General features: G+C 43.5%; 1 protein-coding gene across 1 annotated transcript in view; it reads right to left on the reverse strand.

Annotated features, from left to right (window-relative positions):
* The window catches only part of MYO10 (myosin X), a 172,963-nt gene that overhangs the window by 129,739 nt on the left and 24,257 nt on the right, over nt 1-18,967 (reverse strand). The window contains exon 2 of the mRNA XM_082323081.1: nt 8,704-8,802. Within this exon, the coding sequence (XP_082179207.1) occupies nt 8,704-8,802 (99 nt within the window). The remainder of the gene's footprint in view (nt 1-8,703; nt 8,803-18,967) is intronic.

The raw sequence follows: 18,967 nt of genomic DNA on the forward strand, positions 1-18,967 counted from the left end.
GGAAAATGTTTGCTGCAAGGCCCTGTGGTTGCATTAAATCCTTACTAGGCACGAGGAGGCTTTTGTGCATTGCAATTACACTCCATTAAACGCTTCACAGGAGGGCCGGGACGACGCAGCTCAGTGGGCTTTCGGGACACGTGTGGGCTTGCAGGACACGTACAGCCTCTGCAGCCTTGCTTGGTTCACAAAAATCTCTTTCTAAAGAGCAGAGGATGGAGAAAGCATGGACGAGCGGGGGGCAGCCCTCCCTCCTTGCAATCCCTTCCAGGCGATGCCCCAGAGGCTGGGGTACCAAATGCTGCTTCCCCAGGGACGGGGCGAGCGCGGGCCCTGCGAGGCGGGGAGGCCTGTCTCCCTGCGGGTGCTCCCGGCGCCCGGCTCTCATCTGTCACGAGCTCTGTTTACAGGCGCATCAACAGATGCTTGCAGCGAGAGACGCTGAACTTTGACATCCCACATAAAGATGTAAACACTTCTCCACAGAAGATAAATCCTGAATACTAAAAGGCACTCCAGCTGACTTCTGGCCCTCCCCATCCCCAGCCCATCCCCCAAACCCAAAATTCATATACACATCCCTTAAAAACAATAGCAATTAAAAAAAAAAAAAAAAAATCAAACCGCAAAAAACAAACCAAGAAGCCAATGTTCAAATAGCCACAGCACCAAGCCTTTTAAGAACACCAGAAATAATAAGGAGAATTACTACACATATGCCAAATATAACTAACTGCAGAATAAAATGAACTTTACAGTGTTTAGACAGATGGAATCCGATTTCCTGGTGCAAAGCCACTGAATTTGGCATTCGCCCTCAGCCCCAAAGGCAGGGGATCTGCTGCCCGAAACACACATGAACTACCCAACGGCCGGAGTCGGTGTTCACTACCCTTCATAAGCACCATTAAATTAAAAAGGATGAAAGTCTTCATAAATAAAGTTTGCAGAAAGAGATGGATTCATTTAACACTAAGAGCAGCCAAGACCAAAGTCCACTGCATATATTTGTGTATTTTCTTAAGAGGCTGTATATACAAGGGAGCACACAAAGGGCTTCTTTAAAATGCTCCCTTGCAAGGGTGTATTTCAAGGGTAATAGATATTGCATTCAGTGAAATGTCCAAAAAAACCACTGTTTGGAAATATTGTCGAGTCTTCACATGGAAGAGCTAGAAGCGAGCACGGTGCGTTTCAACAATAACTAAGAAAATCCTTGTCCAGAAGGATTTACTTCTCCGATGCCTGATCCTATGAACCAATGCAGCCAAGGACAGCATTTACTGATAAACAGTCCTACTGACTTCAATAACTTAAGCCAAGTAACTTCAGTGGTGTTATTCATGCCCTGTGAATATGAACGGAAGACTCTTGTTTAAAAGGGCTTCTCACAGTAGAGAAGGCTAGCACAAGAGAGTCCCAAACGAGGGTGAGAAAGGACACAAGGCAAAGAAAAGAGTCATTATGAAAAGTGCTTAACCATTTGCCTGCAGGTTTGGGACTTTTTTTAAAAAAAAAAAAAACAACAAAAAAAAAAAGAGAGGAAAACATGAACTCTCCTGTTATAACCACATGGTAACTCCAACCGAATCCTATTGCTAACTCAAAAATCAAACAAAAGGAACGCCCCAGACCAAGCAAAAAAGAAAAACCAACCCCAAACCTCAAACAAAGCCCAGGTCTAACTTTTTTGAATGAGGTCATGATGAGAAACTCTCCCAGCTTTCAAACCAGAAGGAAGAAAAAAAAAAAAATTTAAAAAAAAAAAAAGGTGAAAACCTCCATGGAAAACATACTTGAGCTGTGTTTAACAAGGAACATCTGTAGCCTTCCCATTCTTGAGATGCAGAAATGCCCCAGAAGAGCCACGTTAAGTTAAACACACAGGAAAAAATACTTTTGTTGCTGACCAAACCATTTACAGGTGCCTTTGATTTGAAGCTAAGCGGCACTCTGCTGACATAACACCATGCCATGAAGGACTTCTTTGTAAAGAAAGTTCACAGAAAGCTGGTTTAACTGACAAAGCCTTTAGTGGTGAAATGTGACATCTGTTTTTAAAGAGCCTACATTTTTGGGATATTATCGCTCAGCTGCTTCTATTTATAACATATTTGATTTAAAAGTTCCTCTCAGTCAACTAAGCAGGTATGCAATTAAATATCCTGAAATTTCAGTGTCAGACTCAGGACAGTTTGCAGTAATCAATTCAACTTCTACTTCTCCCTGGATGAGTTTCTTCAGAGCAGATTTCCCCAACACACACACATTATGTCTTACATTTATAGAAAATTTCCCTTGAAAGGGAAGGGGCATTACTAAAATTGTGTGCTCTTAGGTGCTGTTCTGAAAGTCCCCAACACTCATAGGCTTAAATACAGCACTACTTACACAAATCACCATGACTACATTAAAAAAAGGGGGGGTGGGGTGCTGATGATACATTGCTTGGCATTATTTTTATATATATTTGGATGTACAAATGGAAGAAAAAGTAGAGAGTCCTCATTAGGAGACAAGAAAGATGTTCTTGAAATTAATGCCATGCAACTCAAGACAGCTCTTCTGAAAGACTTTACCCCCGACACGCTTTTTCTATTTGCTATCTCTGCTTTCACTGGGGACAGTTTCAAGTGTGTCTGCACAAGTTAAGAGCACAATGCATTCGTCTTTCATGCAAGGGGAAAAGTTAGTGTTTTATCTGACATAAGGTAAAGTTCACATTATTCAGAAAAAGGAGAGAAACTGGAAAGAGGTATTTTTCTCAAAAGAACCCTAATTCTCTACCGAATATATGCAAGTAAGTAATTTCAAACAAAGCATGCAGTGACAGAAGGGCTTTTAACATTTTATTTAAGCATTCACTTAAGTACTTTATAAGCTCACACAACTTCATTAAAAATTTATAGAATATGACGATGGGGAAACGTCTGCTTTACCGTAAATAAAACTGTTAAGGAAGACACCATTTTAACCCTAAAAATAGAGGTAGGAAAAATACCCTCAAACATGAAAAAAAGACACAGTAACTGTAATGCCATCTTTTATATATACATATATGTGTGTGTGTGTCTATACACACAAGGAAAGATTAGGAATTTTTTTTTTTTTAAGTCCAAGTATTCATAGACTGCACTGACATACTTTATTTATACATGGTGTTTCCAAAACATTAGGCACAGAGTCCTTCACCACTTCTGTGCATGCTAATGGAACAAAAAACAAACCAAGCAACCAACCCACCCACCCACCAAACAGCAAATGAGTACAGCATCTTCTCTTCTGGAAAACATCTGGGAGGTGCTTATAAAGAGAAAAACATTTACAATATGAATTGTCTACTCATCGCAGCTTCTCAAGTCATTGCAGACCCTTCGTTTTGAAGGCCAGCCCACAGACGACCTTCAAGAGGTACTCCAGAGCCAGCTGCAGCTCAACGCCATGAACATGTGCTGAGAGGGATGTTACAGTTTTCATCTCCCACTCCTTTATCATGGGCCGGGGTGGTGAAACAGGGCCCAGATGTACTCTTCCCCTCCCTGTTTTTAATGAGGCTTTCATCTACCTCCATACAGTGCCACATTTTTCTCCCCCCAACCCCATCAAGAGTTAAGACTGTTTTGTACCTATTGTTCAGAGAAACCCAAACCTGCAACCCAAAATTCCCTTTTTTAGTATCCCATATCATCTGTATCAGATATTCCACTCAGCCTACCAAATCAGCTACTTTTACAACCATCTCACACAGAGGGTGACAACAGCAGAAAGCAGTACCATAATCATCTTTAATGATAATTAATAAACAGACTGCTTAATTGAAACATTCAGGCAATACAAGAATACTCAAGGAGCAATTACATCACCATGTCATTGTCAAGAAGGGACTCAATACCTGATATGCAACTTGTTAAAACATTGAAAGGTTATGGCATATTCTTGCAAGAGTATTGGCATTGGGTAGGATGCCTATAACCTCCCTACAACCAACACCCCTTCAGAGTACAACCATATGCTTCCATGGGTTTTTTTGGCATATTTATTCCCATCACTCAGAACAGAAAGAAGAAATTAAGTAATGTACTGTGCTATGATGTTTCTATTATTCTGCAAACTGACATTGGCAAAGACTTGAAGTCCAAACTGATAAAAGTAAAACCTGAGCTCAACTCTAGCAAGCACACCTTCCTAGTCCCACCACCCCATCAATCACGTCTTGAGAAGTCATGCAAAATGCTCAGTGGAAAGGCAAGAAGTGCACAATCTAGTAGAAGCTACTGCATCAGAGAAGATGAATAACACTGCTGTGCTTTGATAAGGTCCCAACACTTTCATCAGTTTGTCATTAGACTTGAACATGAGCTCCAGCTGTCAAAAGGGCCTGGGAATCAATAGGCCAGCCATGCTTCAAAAATCATCATCGCTCCATATTTCTGCAACCTCACCCCTTGCTTCCCCTGCCTCGTTCTTCAAAGTGATATACAGCATTGCAGGGATCGCCAAGCCATCAGAGGTAATCGTTGGGCATTATCTCAGTTTCACTTCACCCACTTGCAACCTTCTGCAGCCTGCAGGTAACCAAACAGCAAGGGCAGGATGGTCTAAAAGCACATCAGGAAAAGCAATGGGAGGAAAAATATTAATTGGCCAATGTCAGCTGGCATGGTCCCTTTACACACAAAGTGCACTCCTGAAAACATAAGCCTTGAAAAGGATTAAAGTTATCAAATGCAGTGAATTGCTAGTATGCCTTTGGCTGGGCAGCAGCCAGCTCAGACCTGCTGAGGAGATGAATGCCACGTCACGGGTCTGAAGGCTGCTCCCTACGTCCTTCCCATTTCACACCACCTGCTTTTAACACAAGCAGGCTGAACCAAAGAAGTTTAGTTTTTTGTTTTTGTTTTTTTTTTTTCCAAGTGATGGTTATAGTACCAAGGTTTTCTAAGGAAACGTAATCAGTCAGATGATATCACAGTAATGACTTGAGGCTTTTTCCATATTACCTGAAGTTTGCATTATGTACACCCCAGAAAGGCAGCACCACCACACATAATACATGCACGGAAGACCATTAGCAAGCAGCTTTTCCGCTTGTGGATGCCAACATTAACTCTGCCATTCTTTCCTAGGCACCAAAGCAAGCTGTCCATTTTACAACAGCATCTGCGGTATAAGGGTTTTGCAGTTCAAAACACTTCTAAAAGCCAAGTTCTTCACAGCTACATGTCCAGTTACAAAATCCTATGCAAATTACAAGTAGCACCTCCTGTAAGCATGTGGGTCAATCCTACTAGAAGCTGGAGAGAACTTATGCTTAAATGAAAGGCCCAATGCTGGACACTGCTTGGAGCACACGTTAGTGTAAAAACACACATGGCAGCCTTCCTACTCTGCAACCCAAATGGAATGGTGATGCTTTAATATGATGGATCCTTCTTTTTTCAGATTCAAAGAGCCAACGGAGTAGACAGTCTCAGCCTTTCCACTTCATTGGACTTCAAATTTCAGTAGGACAGGTCAAAACATGCAACCTCCCAAATCTGAGCAACACTAAATGCACAATTTAATATGCAACTCACAGAAAACACACCAGCACGTAGGTGGCCGCCTTGTTTCTCTGTGAGGAGGCTTTGCACCTAGTGGTAGCTGCTCTCAGTCTAGTTTTGTGGATGTCTTCCCCCATACTACATATATCTGGGTCACCAATCCAATATATCTGGTAACTTAGCACACCTACAAAGGATCACAGAATCACAGAATGGTTTGGGTTGGAAGGGACCTTTAAAGGTCATCTAGTTCAACCCCCCTGCAATGAGCAGGGACATCTACAACTAGATCAGGTTGCTCAGAGCCCCGTCCAGCCTGGCCTTGAATGTTTCCAGGGATGGGGCATCTACCACCTCTCTGGGCAACCCGTTCCAGTGTTTCACCACCCTCATCATAAAGAATTTCTTTATATCTAGTCTGAATCTACCCTCTTTCAGTTTACAACCACTACCCCTTGTGCTGTCGCAACAGGCCCTGCTAGAAAGTCTCTCCCTATCTTTCTTATAAGCCCCCTTTAAGTACTGAAAGGCCCCCTTTAAGTACTGAAAGGCCACAATAAGGTCTCCCCAGAGCCTTCTCTTCTCCAGGCTGAACAAGCCCAGCTCTTTCAGCCTTTCCTCATAAGAGAGGTGTTCCATCCCTCTGATCATTTTTGTGGCCCTCCTATGGACCCACTCCAATGGGTCCATGTCCTTCCTGTGCTGAGGACCCCAGAGCTGGACACAGCACTCCAGCTGGGGTCTCACCAGAGCGGAGCAGAGGGGCAGGATCACCTCCCTCGACCTGCTGGCCACGCTTCTTTTGATGCAGCCCAGGATACAGTTGGCCTTCCGGGCTGCCAGCACGCATTGCCAGTTCATGTCTAGCTTTTCATCCAACGGTACCCCCAAGTCCTGCTCCTCAGGGCTGCTATCAATCCCTTCATCCCCCAGCCTGTACTGATACCGGGGGTTGCCCTGACCCAGGTGCAGGACCCTGCACTTGTCCTTGTTGAACCTCATGAGATTCACAGCCGCCCACTTCTTGAGCTTGGCTGGGTCCCTCTGGATGGCATCCCGTCCCTCAGGCATGTCAACCTCACCACTCAGCTTGGTGTCATCTGCAAACTTGCTGATGGTGCACTCGATCCCACTGTCTATGTCACTGATGAAGATATTAAACAGTACTGGTCTTGATACGGACCCCTTAGGGACACCACTTGTCACTAATCTCCATCTGGACATCGAGTCATTGACCACTACCCTCTGGATGTGATCATCCAACCTCATCCACTGAACAGCCCACCCATCAAATCCATATGTCTCCAATTTAGAGAGAAGGATGTTATGGGGGACTGTGTCAGGGGCCTTACAGAAGTCCAGATAGGCGACATATGTAGCTCTTCCCTTGTCCACTGATGTAGTCGCTCCATCATAGAAGGCCACTAGATGGGTCAGGCAGGATTTGCCCTTGGTGAAGCCGTGCTGGCTGTCTCGAATCACCTCCCTGCCCTCCATGTGCCTTAGTATAGCTTCTAGGAGGATGCAGGCATTGGCCTGAGAACCAACCAGTGACATTAGTATGGCAGTGGATGGGAGCGGGAACACAACAGCTACCAGCGAGTTGAGTTGCGTTGGGTTCCCTGACTACCTCTTCAGATGCTGAGGACAGCAGTGACTTTCACCCATCTCTCTGCCTCCCCAGGGATGTAGAGCACGACTAATTTTTGCCACCAGAGACATGACCAGACACAGGTGCTTGGATGTGACCTCCTCTCTGTCACCCCGTTTCCTTTGCCACATGCCCAGGGACTCTGAAGAGAAGGAAGACACTGTTTTCTCTACCTCAGACCACTGTTGTTTCACCCCCATTTTCATCCCTCACTACCAGGACATCAGCAATTTAACCTTGAGTAGGTTATATCTTGCCCATCAAAAACCACTCTGCAACTCTGGTTCCTTTCCCACCTGGAGAAAGGCATGCAAGGAAAGTAATGGTTCTCTGGCTCTGAAAGACATGCTTTCCACCATGCTTACCCAGAAAGACATTAAGTGAAGGCAGCGAGAACAGGCAGCATGTTTTCCAGTCTACCATGCTTTTCTCAGCCTCATTCACTACCTGAAACTGCCTTCATCTGGTGCAAATAACTAAGAAAAGGAAGAAAACTGAGAGAACAAACATCCTCCAAAAGTCAAAGGGAGTGTCCTCCGGATGCTGGTGACTGTCTCAGCATAACTGTTTGTATTCAACTCAACCTAAAACTGAAATTTCTTCAGGGAAACTGCAGGAAGCTAGGTCTGGATAAACCATGGCCTAATGGAGAGCGCAATAAATAGATAAATAAAAAGTAAGTGCATGAGAAAGCAGAGCACTTCCAAGCAGTCAGCAACTGACAGGGCTAGTTCTGCCTTCTTCTGGGGGCTAAAAAGGAAAATAAAAACAACAACACCACCACCACCACCACAAAACAAACACCACAAAAAAAACCCAAAACACAAAAAAAAAAAACACACCAAAAAAAAAGAAATCATGGGGGGAACAAGCTCCACACCATCTGGCAGCCAGGCATGCAGGCACGCACTGCCTGAGACGGCCAAGGTAACCTGAGGAGACACTGGGACCTATCTCCATTCCTGCAGGCAGGCAAGAGCCAGGAGCATTTGACAGCCAGGAAGCAGTTAAAATGTAAAAAAGAAAAAGAAACAAGAGGGGAATAAGGGTCCCCTTCCTTCACAATCCTCTTGCAACAGGAGCTGGTGGAGCTGCCACGGTTTTGCTCTGGGCAGTGTGCCTTGCTGCCTCCCATTGAATCAGTGACACCCCACTACCGTGATGCCACAGTGCCATGTGCCAGCCCCCCCCTTCTGTTATTGCAAGGGAATACAACCATGGAGAGGCCACCTACCTCCAGTAAACTACATAACCACTGACCCATGCGGAACAAGGCTCTCACACCTGGCAGCACTGCTTCAGCTTTGTCAGGCACGATCATAGCAACTGACCGGACAGGCAATGGAAAGAGCTATTAAAACCAAAGTTGTGCACTCAGGTCATACAAAATGAATATTTTATTCACAGACCTTAGGCTTTTAGTTCCACCTATGCCCTCCCCACAAGGAGAACAGGTTCTTTTCCCCAGAGTGGCAAAAAGGAGAAAGTACAGAAGAGTGATGCCCATACCTGACCATAGTCTGTCCTGAATACGATGACTCCTTCTGCACAGGAATGAACAGTACTGGGATAATGCTGATTATTTTCTCGCAGCCAGACCCGAGACCCCTACAATAAACAAAAGAGAGTTATAGACGGCATAACTGAAAAAAAAAAAATTCACTCAATATTTTTCTCTGGAAATACTTATCAAGTAAAAGAAGAGAAAGTGAGAGCAAAATCCAAATAAGCAAGTGAAAGAAATAAAATAATCACTCAGCAACTATTTGTTGGTTTCTGCCAGAACAGTAAACACAGAAGAACTACACTGAAGTGCCCTTTTTTTTTTTTTTTCCTTAGTAGAAGTTCCTAAATGCCGGCAAGAGCAGCTGGAGACAGTTCTCTGAGTCATGTGCCTCATGTTAGCACATGCAAAATTACAAAGCAGTGTTTGAATTTACACACAGTTTAAAAGATCCTCCTCAAAGCTGACTGGCTCCCTACCTGTTTATTTTCAACCTCTGTTAGGCACTCACAGCACTTCCCCCCCCATCATCTTTCACCTTTTTTCTAAACCACTTTGCCATTTCTACAGTCATCCTCTTTTGGCTGCACAACCGTGCAGAGGATTAAAAAAAAAAAAAAAAAACCCAACCGAAAAAAAACACACAAAAAAACCCCCAAACCCAAGACTACTAGCAAGCAAGGTTACAAAGAAATGACATTTGCTTTTTAGAGGTGAGGAGGCAATGGAGACACTATCAGTGTGACATCTAAGTCAGTCTAGTAAGACAGGGTAGGTGCAGATTATTTTAATTTTCACCTGGCTGGTAAATCCAGCAGCAAGGAAACAGAAATATCCAGCACTGAGAACAAGGGAGGAGGATGTGGGAGGAGGAACTACAGCTGATGCTGCAGCTGCAGCAAAAGCCATCCCAATAATGACACCCACTCAAGTTGCTCCAGCACAGAAGAAGGCTTCAGCTGGCATGAAAATATTGAGCAGCAGCACCCCATGGTCTGACCACCAGCCCAAACTATACTCCTGTTCTCTACAAATCCATAGGAGGCTTTATATCAGAAAGACGATTTTAGTGGTATTTAGACAAAGGAGATTTTTTTTCACCAGAACAGTCAAATTCTCTCCTAAAGAAAAAATAAAGGGGTGGTAGAAAAGGGCTGGGATATAGCCCTGATAATGACTTTGGGTGTACGATCACTGAAAAAACCAATTCAAATAATTAATTTTGCATGCTAGCATCCAAAAGTTGTCCTTGCCTGAACTTCTACACACAGAAACCAGACTTACAAACTTGTTAAAGTTGGGGTGGGTTGCAGCGTCCTGATTAACAATCACGACAAATAGAAATTTTTATTTCTGTTACATATTTAAGGCAAGTGGCCCTTGAGTCTACCACAGACTTCAGCCATGTTACGAGTTGCATATGCATTAGATAACATTGAATAAACATTATTCTTGTCTCTATGATGGGAGAACAGCAGCGCTGAGACAGAAAATAATGCTCACAGAGAATGCAAAAATTCTTGCTGCTTGGTTTCTCTGGATGGTAAGAGCTCAGCTGCACATAGAGGACCACATAAGAGCATCCCTCATTATTTTTTCCCTCCATCTTTTGACAAACTGCTTTCCATTTTAAATGCTGCAAATGCCTGCGGAGCTGTTTGCCCTTTTACCTCTGAAACCTCGAGCCAGATGGTTTCCAGGTTTACAGCAAGTCCAAACCAGTTCAAACAGAGGGTATGTCAACTCAAAAGCAGAGGGTGAAGGCAGAAGGGAGCGGAAAGGAGGGCAGTGGCACCCAAGGTGGGTAGGGGGAAGCAGGGGACTGTGAAACAGCGGGGAAAGGACTCCCCAGAAGTGGTAAAAGCAATAGAGAGGACTTGAACATTTAATTCAAAACCCAGTGATAGCAGTGGGAATACTTCAACCCACTCCCTTGGGTCTGCATCGGACTTTGGCCATCAGAAAACCCAGGGCACCGCTCTGTTTTTAATCTTCTTGAGCAGCATGAACACCCTCACGCTGACAGGTCCGAGGGCATGAACACCCTGCACTTTCCAGAGGGAAGAAGACTGACACGAGGGCATTGCTCTTGGGCTTTCTCTGGTACCTCCCCACCAGAGCCAGCAAACAGAAATATCCTGTGTCCCTTAAGTACAGGCACAGGAGCGATGACAACTTTGAAGGCGGTATCCTCGGTATTAAGGAGTAGCTACCACAACCGCAGGGACGGGAGACAAAGGGCTCTTTCACGTTAACGCAGTTGCTACTGTCAGCCCACCATCCCCAAGAGCACCCGAGAGTAAGAAGTTGAGGCGTGCAGCTGCCCATCAGCCCCGGCGAGACGGTGCAGTGTAGTGCTCAGCCACAGCTGCCGCCCACCCCACTTTGTCCACCACGGTGTGGGTCTAAAGGCCATAAGGCATGAGTGCACAGCACTGTGTAAGACAGATCACATACCCATGCTATATCACGCAATACACTCAGAGCAAGGTGAGCTGAGTCTTTTGCCTCAGATTCCTGTATGTCCTCAGCCACCTCACTTCCCCTGTGCATCACAGAAGGCTGAGGTTGGCAGGGACCTCTAGAAGGTATCTGGTCCAACCCTCCTGCTCAAGCAGGGCTACCTAGAGCTGGTTGCTCAGGATCATGTCCAGATGGCTGCTGAGTATCCCCAAGGATGAGAGACTGCAACCTCTCTGGGCAGCCTGTGCCAGTGCTCGGTCACCCTCACAGTAAACAAATGTTTCCTGATGTTCACTGGGAACTCCCTGTGTTTCAGTTTGTGCCCAGTGCCTCTGGTCCTGTCACTGGGCACCACTGAGAAGAGCCTGGCTTCCTCCTCTTTGCACCTTCCCTCCAGGAATTTATATACATTGATGAGATTTTCCCCCTGAGCCTTCTCCAAGATGAACAGTCCCAGCTCTTCTCAGCCTTTCCTCATAGGAGAGATGTTCCCGTTCCTTCATCATCTTCGTGGTCCTTCATTGGACCTTATCCAGTATGTCCATGTCCCTCCTGTACTGGGGAGCCCAGAACTGGACACAGCACTCCAGGTGTGGCCTCACCAGTGCTGAGTAGAGGAGAAGGATTGCCTCCCTCAACCTGCTGGCAAGACTCCTAATGCATCCAACAGAAATACCAACAGAAACCTCATGAGATGCAATACTCCTGAGTTAACGTAGGACATCAGAAGAAAGAATCATCAGCCCACAAAACAACCTCATTCAGTCTGACAATCGCTGTTTCATGTTTGAATGTTTTTTTGTTATTAGTGGAATCTCTCTGGCATAAAACAGAAGGACTACAAGGTTGTGCAGCTCATAGCAAGTTTTTACTTCACTGGGTTTTTCTCCCTCAACCAAATAACCCCACAGGAGCAAGGCATAGCAAAGCTTCCCCCACTCAGTAAATAGTCAATAGTTTTTTAAACCATACAATTCACAAATAGTAACTGGTTTAATGAAGGTGGCTACTGATGCCACCAAGCTCTGGAGACCTGACAGCTCCAGAGGTGAAGGTATGCGCTACAGTCACCAGACAGCAAAGGGAATTTGGCCCCAGACTTCCCACCACCCAGGGAAATGCTTCCACCAGCCTGCTGCTGGGCATTGAGTGTCTGTACCAGTCAGTCTTCACCTCCTCCTCCTAAATGAATTCAATCCATCTAAATGCACACATAAACAGCAAAAGAACTATTTGTCAAAATGCAGTCAAGTTCTTCAGGACAACGAAACCCCTGTTGTTCCGCTGGTTTATTATTTGCCAAAATCTCCAAGCTCAAGTAACATGAAGTTTATGCTTTCAAGGGCAATGAAAAGCTTATAAAATTAAGCCGCAACAAAATTTGCCAAAACCTCAGCATTCAAAATAGCCTCTCAAAAGGAGGAGAATGTTTTCCATCTTGCAATTAAATAATTAATCCTGAATTTTTTTTCTCGCTATGAAGGGAAAAAAAAAAAAAAAAAAAAAAGACGCCTGCACAGAAGCATTCACTTGGTTGGGCTAGTCCTAAAATAAGCTTTTTAAAGCAAGTACCAAAGGGTTTGATTTAAACAAATGTACATTGTTAGGGGTCAATAGCTGCTATTCAGGGGAGGCTGGAACAATGCAGTTCACAGAGCCCGAGGCGTCTGAAATGCAAATACAACGTGTTCCCTGGCAAGGTAGCTCAACAATAGGGTATCTGTCCATGGGCTGCGTGCATTGCAAGGCCTTCCCTGCCGGGGGAGGGAAAAAGCAAAAAAAAAGTCTTGGCAAAAGATGCCTCACAAGCTATGCAAGTTACAGCCACCTCCTGTGCCCAGGTAGCTCTGCAACTGGGCTGCAGTCCCTCTGCGATGCATGAGCTATGCGCAAGTGACAGTTTTGAGAACAAAATCTTCACTAGTAGTTAATTTATGGACAAGACTTGTCGTACAGGACCCGCCTGAAGAAGGCCTCCACTCAATGCACATGGCAGCACGTTGTATTGATCTGAACCTGGTTTTGGGGGAGAACCCTGATAACTTGGGTTACTCCAGAGCTCCCTGACACGCCACCCTTCTGCAGTAAGGGGGCAAACAAAGCCACGGAGCACTCACTAAAACCCAATGTTTTTTATTTACGTGAAGTGAGGTTGTAAAAATACTTGGAATAGCATTTGCAGTGGGGCCATATGCCATCATTTCCATAGCAAAGAGATTTCTCCCCACTGCAAAAAGGAAAAGCAATAGGTTTGCAAATCTCACAGCTGTAAGACCACCTGGAGAAGTCCCTGCTCCTTCTAACTCACAGATTTTGCTGCTGAAAATGCAAACACTACCTCTTACCTTCTTCTGTATGCTGCTCTTGGAGATGATAAAAATCCATTTTTTTTACTTTCTATTGGACATATTTGCTGGAAATCAAAAAATTAACTAAGAACTTCATCTCAGCTAAGTAAAATGGTAGCGCATTTGTTGCAAAACTGTAATTAACAAGCTAGACTTTGCATGCATACAGGTTGTATGCTGAATAAAATAACTGCACATTGATTACATTTTTATATATATAGTATATATCTCTATATATGAAAAAGCAGATATTGTATAATAACTGTTCTCATCCAAGTGAAAATGCTAGTCATTCACATGTTATAATGTAAAAATCCAGTCGACTCATCAATGCAGTTGAATCAAAGCAGTTAAAACTGCTTTAAATTAAGGGCAACGAATGTAGGTTATGCTGCACCTGCATTCAAAAAGCATTTTCCTATTAGGGCTTGGCAAAGCCAAAGGAACAATAGTCAATATGTATTTAGAGAATCTTTTGTTTATGCACCTCAATAGCTTGGCTCCAAATACGAAGTTTGAGACACAGGAAGAGATGTTATTAACTAGGTCAAGCTGGACATAGCTTTTTAATGCAAAAGATAACCAAAACCACATTTATCTTCGTTCCTCCTCTTTACTAATTTACACACTGACGACAAACAAGGAGGGCCACAGCAAGAAAGAAGCTATCCAGAAAAAATACAACTTTGCTAATTTCATATTAATGAACATTTTTGCTTCTAAAAAGTGACCCTTCGTTGTTAGCTTAGGACCACCGAAAATGCTTCAGTTTGGGTACCCAAAACTCTTAACATGCCAAATGCATGCCTGGCCAGACTACTCGGTGGGAAATTCATGAAGTTCACTGGAAGCTGGATATTCCTCACTGACTTCAACCCAAAAATGAAGTGTTCAGCCTCTTCAGCAGAAGACCAGACCTGTTCTTCCATACCTAAGTCCAGGGAAACAAACAAGTAGTAATGGCCACTTGTCTGATGTATTACTCTGAATTACAGAGTACTGATCTACATCCCCTCTTTTGCAGTGCCCGGCTCTCCCAGTGCAGCTTCCCTGCGCTCATCGACAAAAGGCTTCCACAACAGCTGGATGTCAGCGGTGGCTAAATACGAAAGCTACTACAAAAGCCTGTGTACACGACCGCCACACAACATACAAATGGGAAATAAACAAATACTCCAGAAATCACACCAAGACAGTGCCAGGAACGGGCTCCATGTCTCTCCAGCCAGCCTGCCTCCCCTCTGCCAACAGTCAGAAATGGGCAGTTTTCATCCGGGGATGGTGGGGTGGGAAGGGATGGACAGAGTTATGGAGAAGGACTAGTTGAACCCTGACTGTCTGTAGATAGTGAGAGAAAGCACAGCTTTGGAAGGTACTTGAGCATGTAATCTAAATTTCAGTACCTTAAACTCAACTTCATGAACTGACTATGCACTTATGTTAACTTACATTACATTACTTACTATTCACATACTTAATCCGGTTGAATGGAGTAAAATTCATTTTCAAAAAACTTACAGCATTAATCACAATTTTCTCAAAGAGCACAGGAGTAAGCTACTAACACCTTTCTCTCAGCAAATTTAGTTCTGCCTCCTGAACAATACCTCTTTGCTTTACTGTTTTAAAGCAGAACAAAGCCACGAAGATGTTTCCGTGGGATATAAGGTCAGTTTAGGGGGTTAGTTTCCTGCAGAACAAAATCTCCTTGAAAATGAGATGTTTCTGTTGTCTGTCCATCCCCCACACCAGATCAAAGCACCAGCTCTCCTGCTCCCGAGGTCTGTGCAACAGCTGCTGGTTAACCTTGAACAGGCTCCATCTCCTTCTGTTTCAGTAACTGGAGATCGCGCAACGCCGACGATGCCATACCACTTTAAAAACAAGCAACTGGATTAAAACATGTATTATTACTATTACTGACTTGAGAGGGAACCGGAATAAATTTCTACCTTCCCCAGCCCTTTGAAAGCACCAGTACTTTTTACAAGACTGCTGCTTCATATAATATGGCTTTTTTTTTAATTAAAAAAAAACAAAAACAAACAACAAAAAACCAAAAACAAAACCCAAAACATTTTATCTTCCCGTTATTCCCAACACAAACAGCACACAGAGATTACCCTCTGTATATGCAGGAGGACAAGCACGCTCCTCCCCACCTTCTGACCTTCTGCTGCTGAGTGTGAAGACACACATTGCTAACAGACCTTGCTCAAAAGCCAAAAAGCAATTGCACTTCTCTGCTAGAGCTCTGAAGACGTGCTTGCCAGCTCCTGAGGATGATGAGGTTTCCATACCACTAGGAAACAACAGCTTTATCATACCCTCAAAACAAACCCAGCAATGAGATGCCATCAAGACTTTTCTGGAGACTTACCAGTATTGCTACAGTCTGAATTAAGACTTTCATGAGAAAGATTCAAGCATTACTTCTATGTTTTGACAAGTTTTGTCAAATAGCGTTTTCGCTTTCGAGACTGCCTAACCTACATGATGGCATCATGGCTGGATAAACACGACAACACTGAAATTTGGAAAGCCTATTGTTAGTTGCAGTCAAGTTCGAGAGGGTGCTATGGGACAACAGCTCTTTCTCGTGCCTGCAAGTTTAGGTAACGAAATACCAGTTTCTGGGCAGTCAAGTCAATGGCATTTCTCATTTATTCCAAAATTGAGCTGGGGGGTGGGGGGTCGGATTTTAATCTGTTAAAACTCAGTAAGGAAGATAAGTAATTCAAAAAGACAACATGTGGGTGAGGAGAAGGAAGAGAGGGCAGTTACTGATGGCATCAGCGAGATGTAAGGAACACAGGGGAAAAGAGCTTGAGGCCGCTGTACACCTTTCCATCACTGTCTATATTGGGGCTGGGGGTAGCAGTGGCCAGGCAAATGACAGACCTCCTGGTACATCCATAGTCACCTTGCAAGTAGCACGTAATTCTCTCCCCTTATTTCAATTTCTAAAGAGGAATATACAATATCCTCACAAAACCCTTAAAACTTACCCTAAGAAACAGACAAGCCCTAACTCTGCTTCACAGATTGCAATAGCAGTTGCAGTTCTGTCTTTGATGACAGCACGGTTTTGCCAAGCACTCAAATTTTTCCAAAACCATATTTTGTATTAATTGCAGTCATGACTACAAATATTAAAAAAAACCCAAAAACAAAAACCCAAAACAAAACAAAAAAATCCACCCAAACGCCAAAAAACCCAAAACTTCATTTCCTTAAAACCAACTGAATTTAACCAATCTGTATACAAGCACACACCCCAATTCTTCATCCATGGGAGTTGAGATGTTTTTTAACCTCAACACGTATTTTAAGACAGACAGAACCAAGGAAGGACAGTGCACATAAAAGCAGCAGGGGAAGAGAGACTCTCCTGTAAAAACCGTTCACCAAAGCCTACAGCAATATTGCAAGAGTAGCTATCCCAGGACGACTGCCCAAAGAAGTCAGTTTAATTCACTGCTAGCTTCTGCTAACATAATCTTGTCCATATTGTCTAGTAAGTTGTTACACTGCTGTGCAGCTCTATCACTGACTCGGGGACAAGAGGACAGCCTGCCAAAATGTCTGTAGCTCATCCACCATGCTTGGTTGTACTTGGCAGTCCCCAAGCCAAAAGCTACCAGCTTGGCAACTTTTTTTGCTTATGCTACATGACAAGCTTATAAATTCACATCAAGGTGGAGAAGGATTTCTAAATCCACCTGTGCAAAGTCATGCTAGCACCCTCTTTTCCTTCAGCTACCCTCTTGGGACTGGTGTCTCAAAGACCAATGAGGCAAAGCGGTGGTAGAAATATCTTCTTCACTACCCTCTTTATTGGGGCTCAGCCACAAAATTTTGCTCCTCTTAAGAAACTTTGCCCTTAAAACCTCCCAGGTACCAAACTTGTCATCTGCCACAAGTTGCTAAGGGTCTCAAAACCATTTTTCACAAGTGTTGTAAAACACCCTAGCATTTTCTTCCACCTTCCTCTTGCCTGTCCTGCCTGAGCAACATGCAAAGCAAAGGCCAGGGCAGCTGACTCACGAGCACCTGGCACGGGAGAGATCGACCACTCTGAAACAAGGTTTAGTTTGAGACTGAACTTGAAAGATGTTTCTCATTCACCACCTGCAAAGCCCATGGAGATTGTTTGCAAAATGGGAACTCCGGCTTGCAAAGACAGATGTTCAGTCTCATTTCAAAACATTTTGTTTAGGAGGAACATCTTTAATTTGAGCACTTTAAAGCTGATTAAGTGAGAAAAAGCCCAAAACATTCCTTGGACACATGGGTCCTGAAGAGAGGCATTTACCACTTATTTTCATGAGACATGGATCTCTTAGGCTCATCAGTCAAGGACCTGTTTGGTTCTTAACATCGTTCTACATGTCCCTGGACATTGACTTTTTAGAAGAAAATCTAGTACGGAACAACTATATAATACTAGTTTTTCCACAGATACTAGTTGTACTGCACAAGCATGGATGTGCCCTGTCTAGAGGGACATTATACTGGTTCAGTCTGATTTCAATTTGCAAAGCAGATGAAATTTCTGATCAAGATACATTTTCTACCATTGACCACTCTTTGCCAGCCATCTGATTTTATTCTGATAGTATTTATCAAAGCCTTCTTGAGTCAAGGAGCATAACTGATAAAATGCCAGTGTTGCACCTGAAAGCACACAGGAAGAATTGAATTTAGTAAAGCAAGAACCATTCCTGCTTTCTAGGAAACTCAGTGTTGTCTTTTTTTTTTTTTTTTTTTTTTTTTCTTCTTTCCTCTCTTGTGCCAAACAAGCAGGCAATTCCAGGAAAACTTACCTTTAGTCAAGTGGAATTCTTGTGTGAAAAAGATAATCCGTATTAAGCAGCAGACGGTGCAAGGTAACAAGCATACTTAAAAATTATTCCCAAGAATAATACCACAGCTTTCACTTTGCAAGTTACTGCCATCAAAGTACAAAAGGTTCCACTTTAGGTCTTACTTCCATATTGTCAATTTTCATGATCCTTTTACAGGACTGACAATATTAGAAGGATTTTGTTTTGTTTATGTCTCCCTGCAACTCAAAAATATCAGTTTATACATGAATAATTTTCCTGGGTTAGAGTAGGGATGGGCAAGAAGGGAAAATATTTCCAGTCTTAATTGTTGCAGAAAACAGCTATAAGATCAGGGCCTTAAGACAAAAACAAACCAACCCACCCAGCCCACATTTTTTATAAGTGGGTTTTTTTTTTTTCTTTTTTTCCCCCTCTATTCCAAGCTCCATATTTTGTTTAAATTAAAACTCAGGATTTTGGAGAGACACAGTTTACACTTTGGTGCCATAAGAATTAGCAAGACTGTATTCCAAGGCTAAGAAAGTAAGTGTGAAAAAGAGGGAGAAAAGAGAGTAATGGACCAGTCAGCCCACAGTTCTTTCATTCATTTATTTCACCAACAGAAACAT

This window comes from Platalea leucorodia (genome assembly GCF_965183815.1).
Source record: "Platalea leucorodia genome assembly, chromosome: 1".
In the NCBI taxonomy this organism is placed as follows: Eukaryota; Metazoa; Chordata; class Aves; order Pelecaniformes; family Threskiornithidae; genus Platalea; species Platalea leucorodia.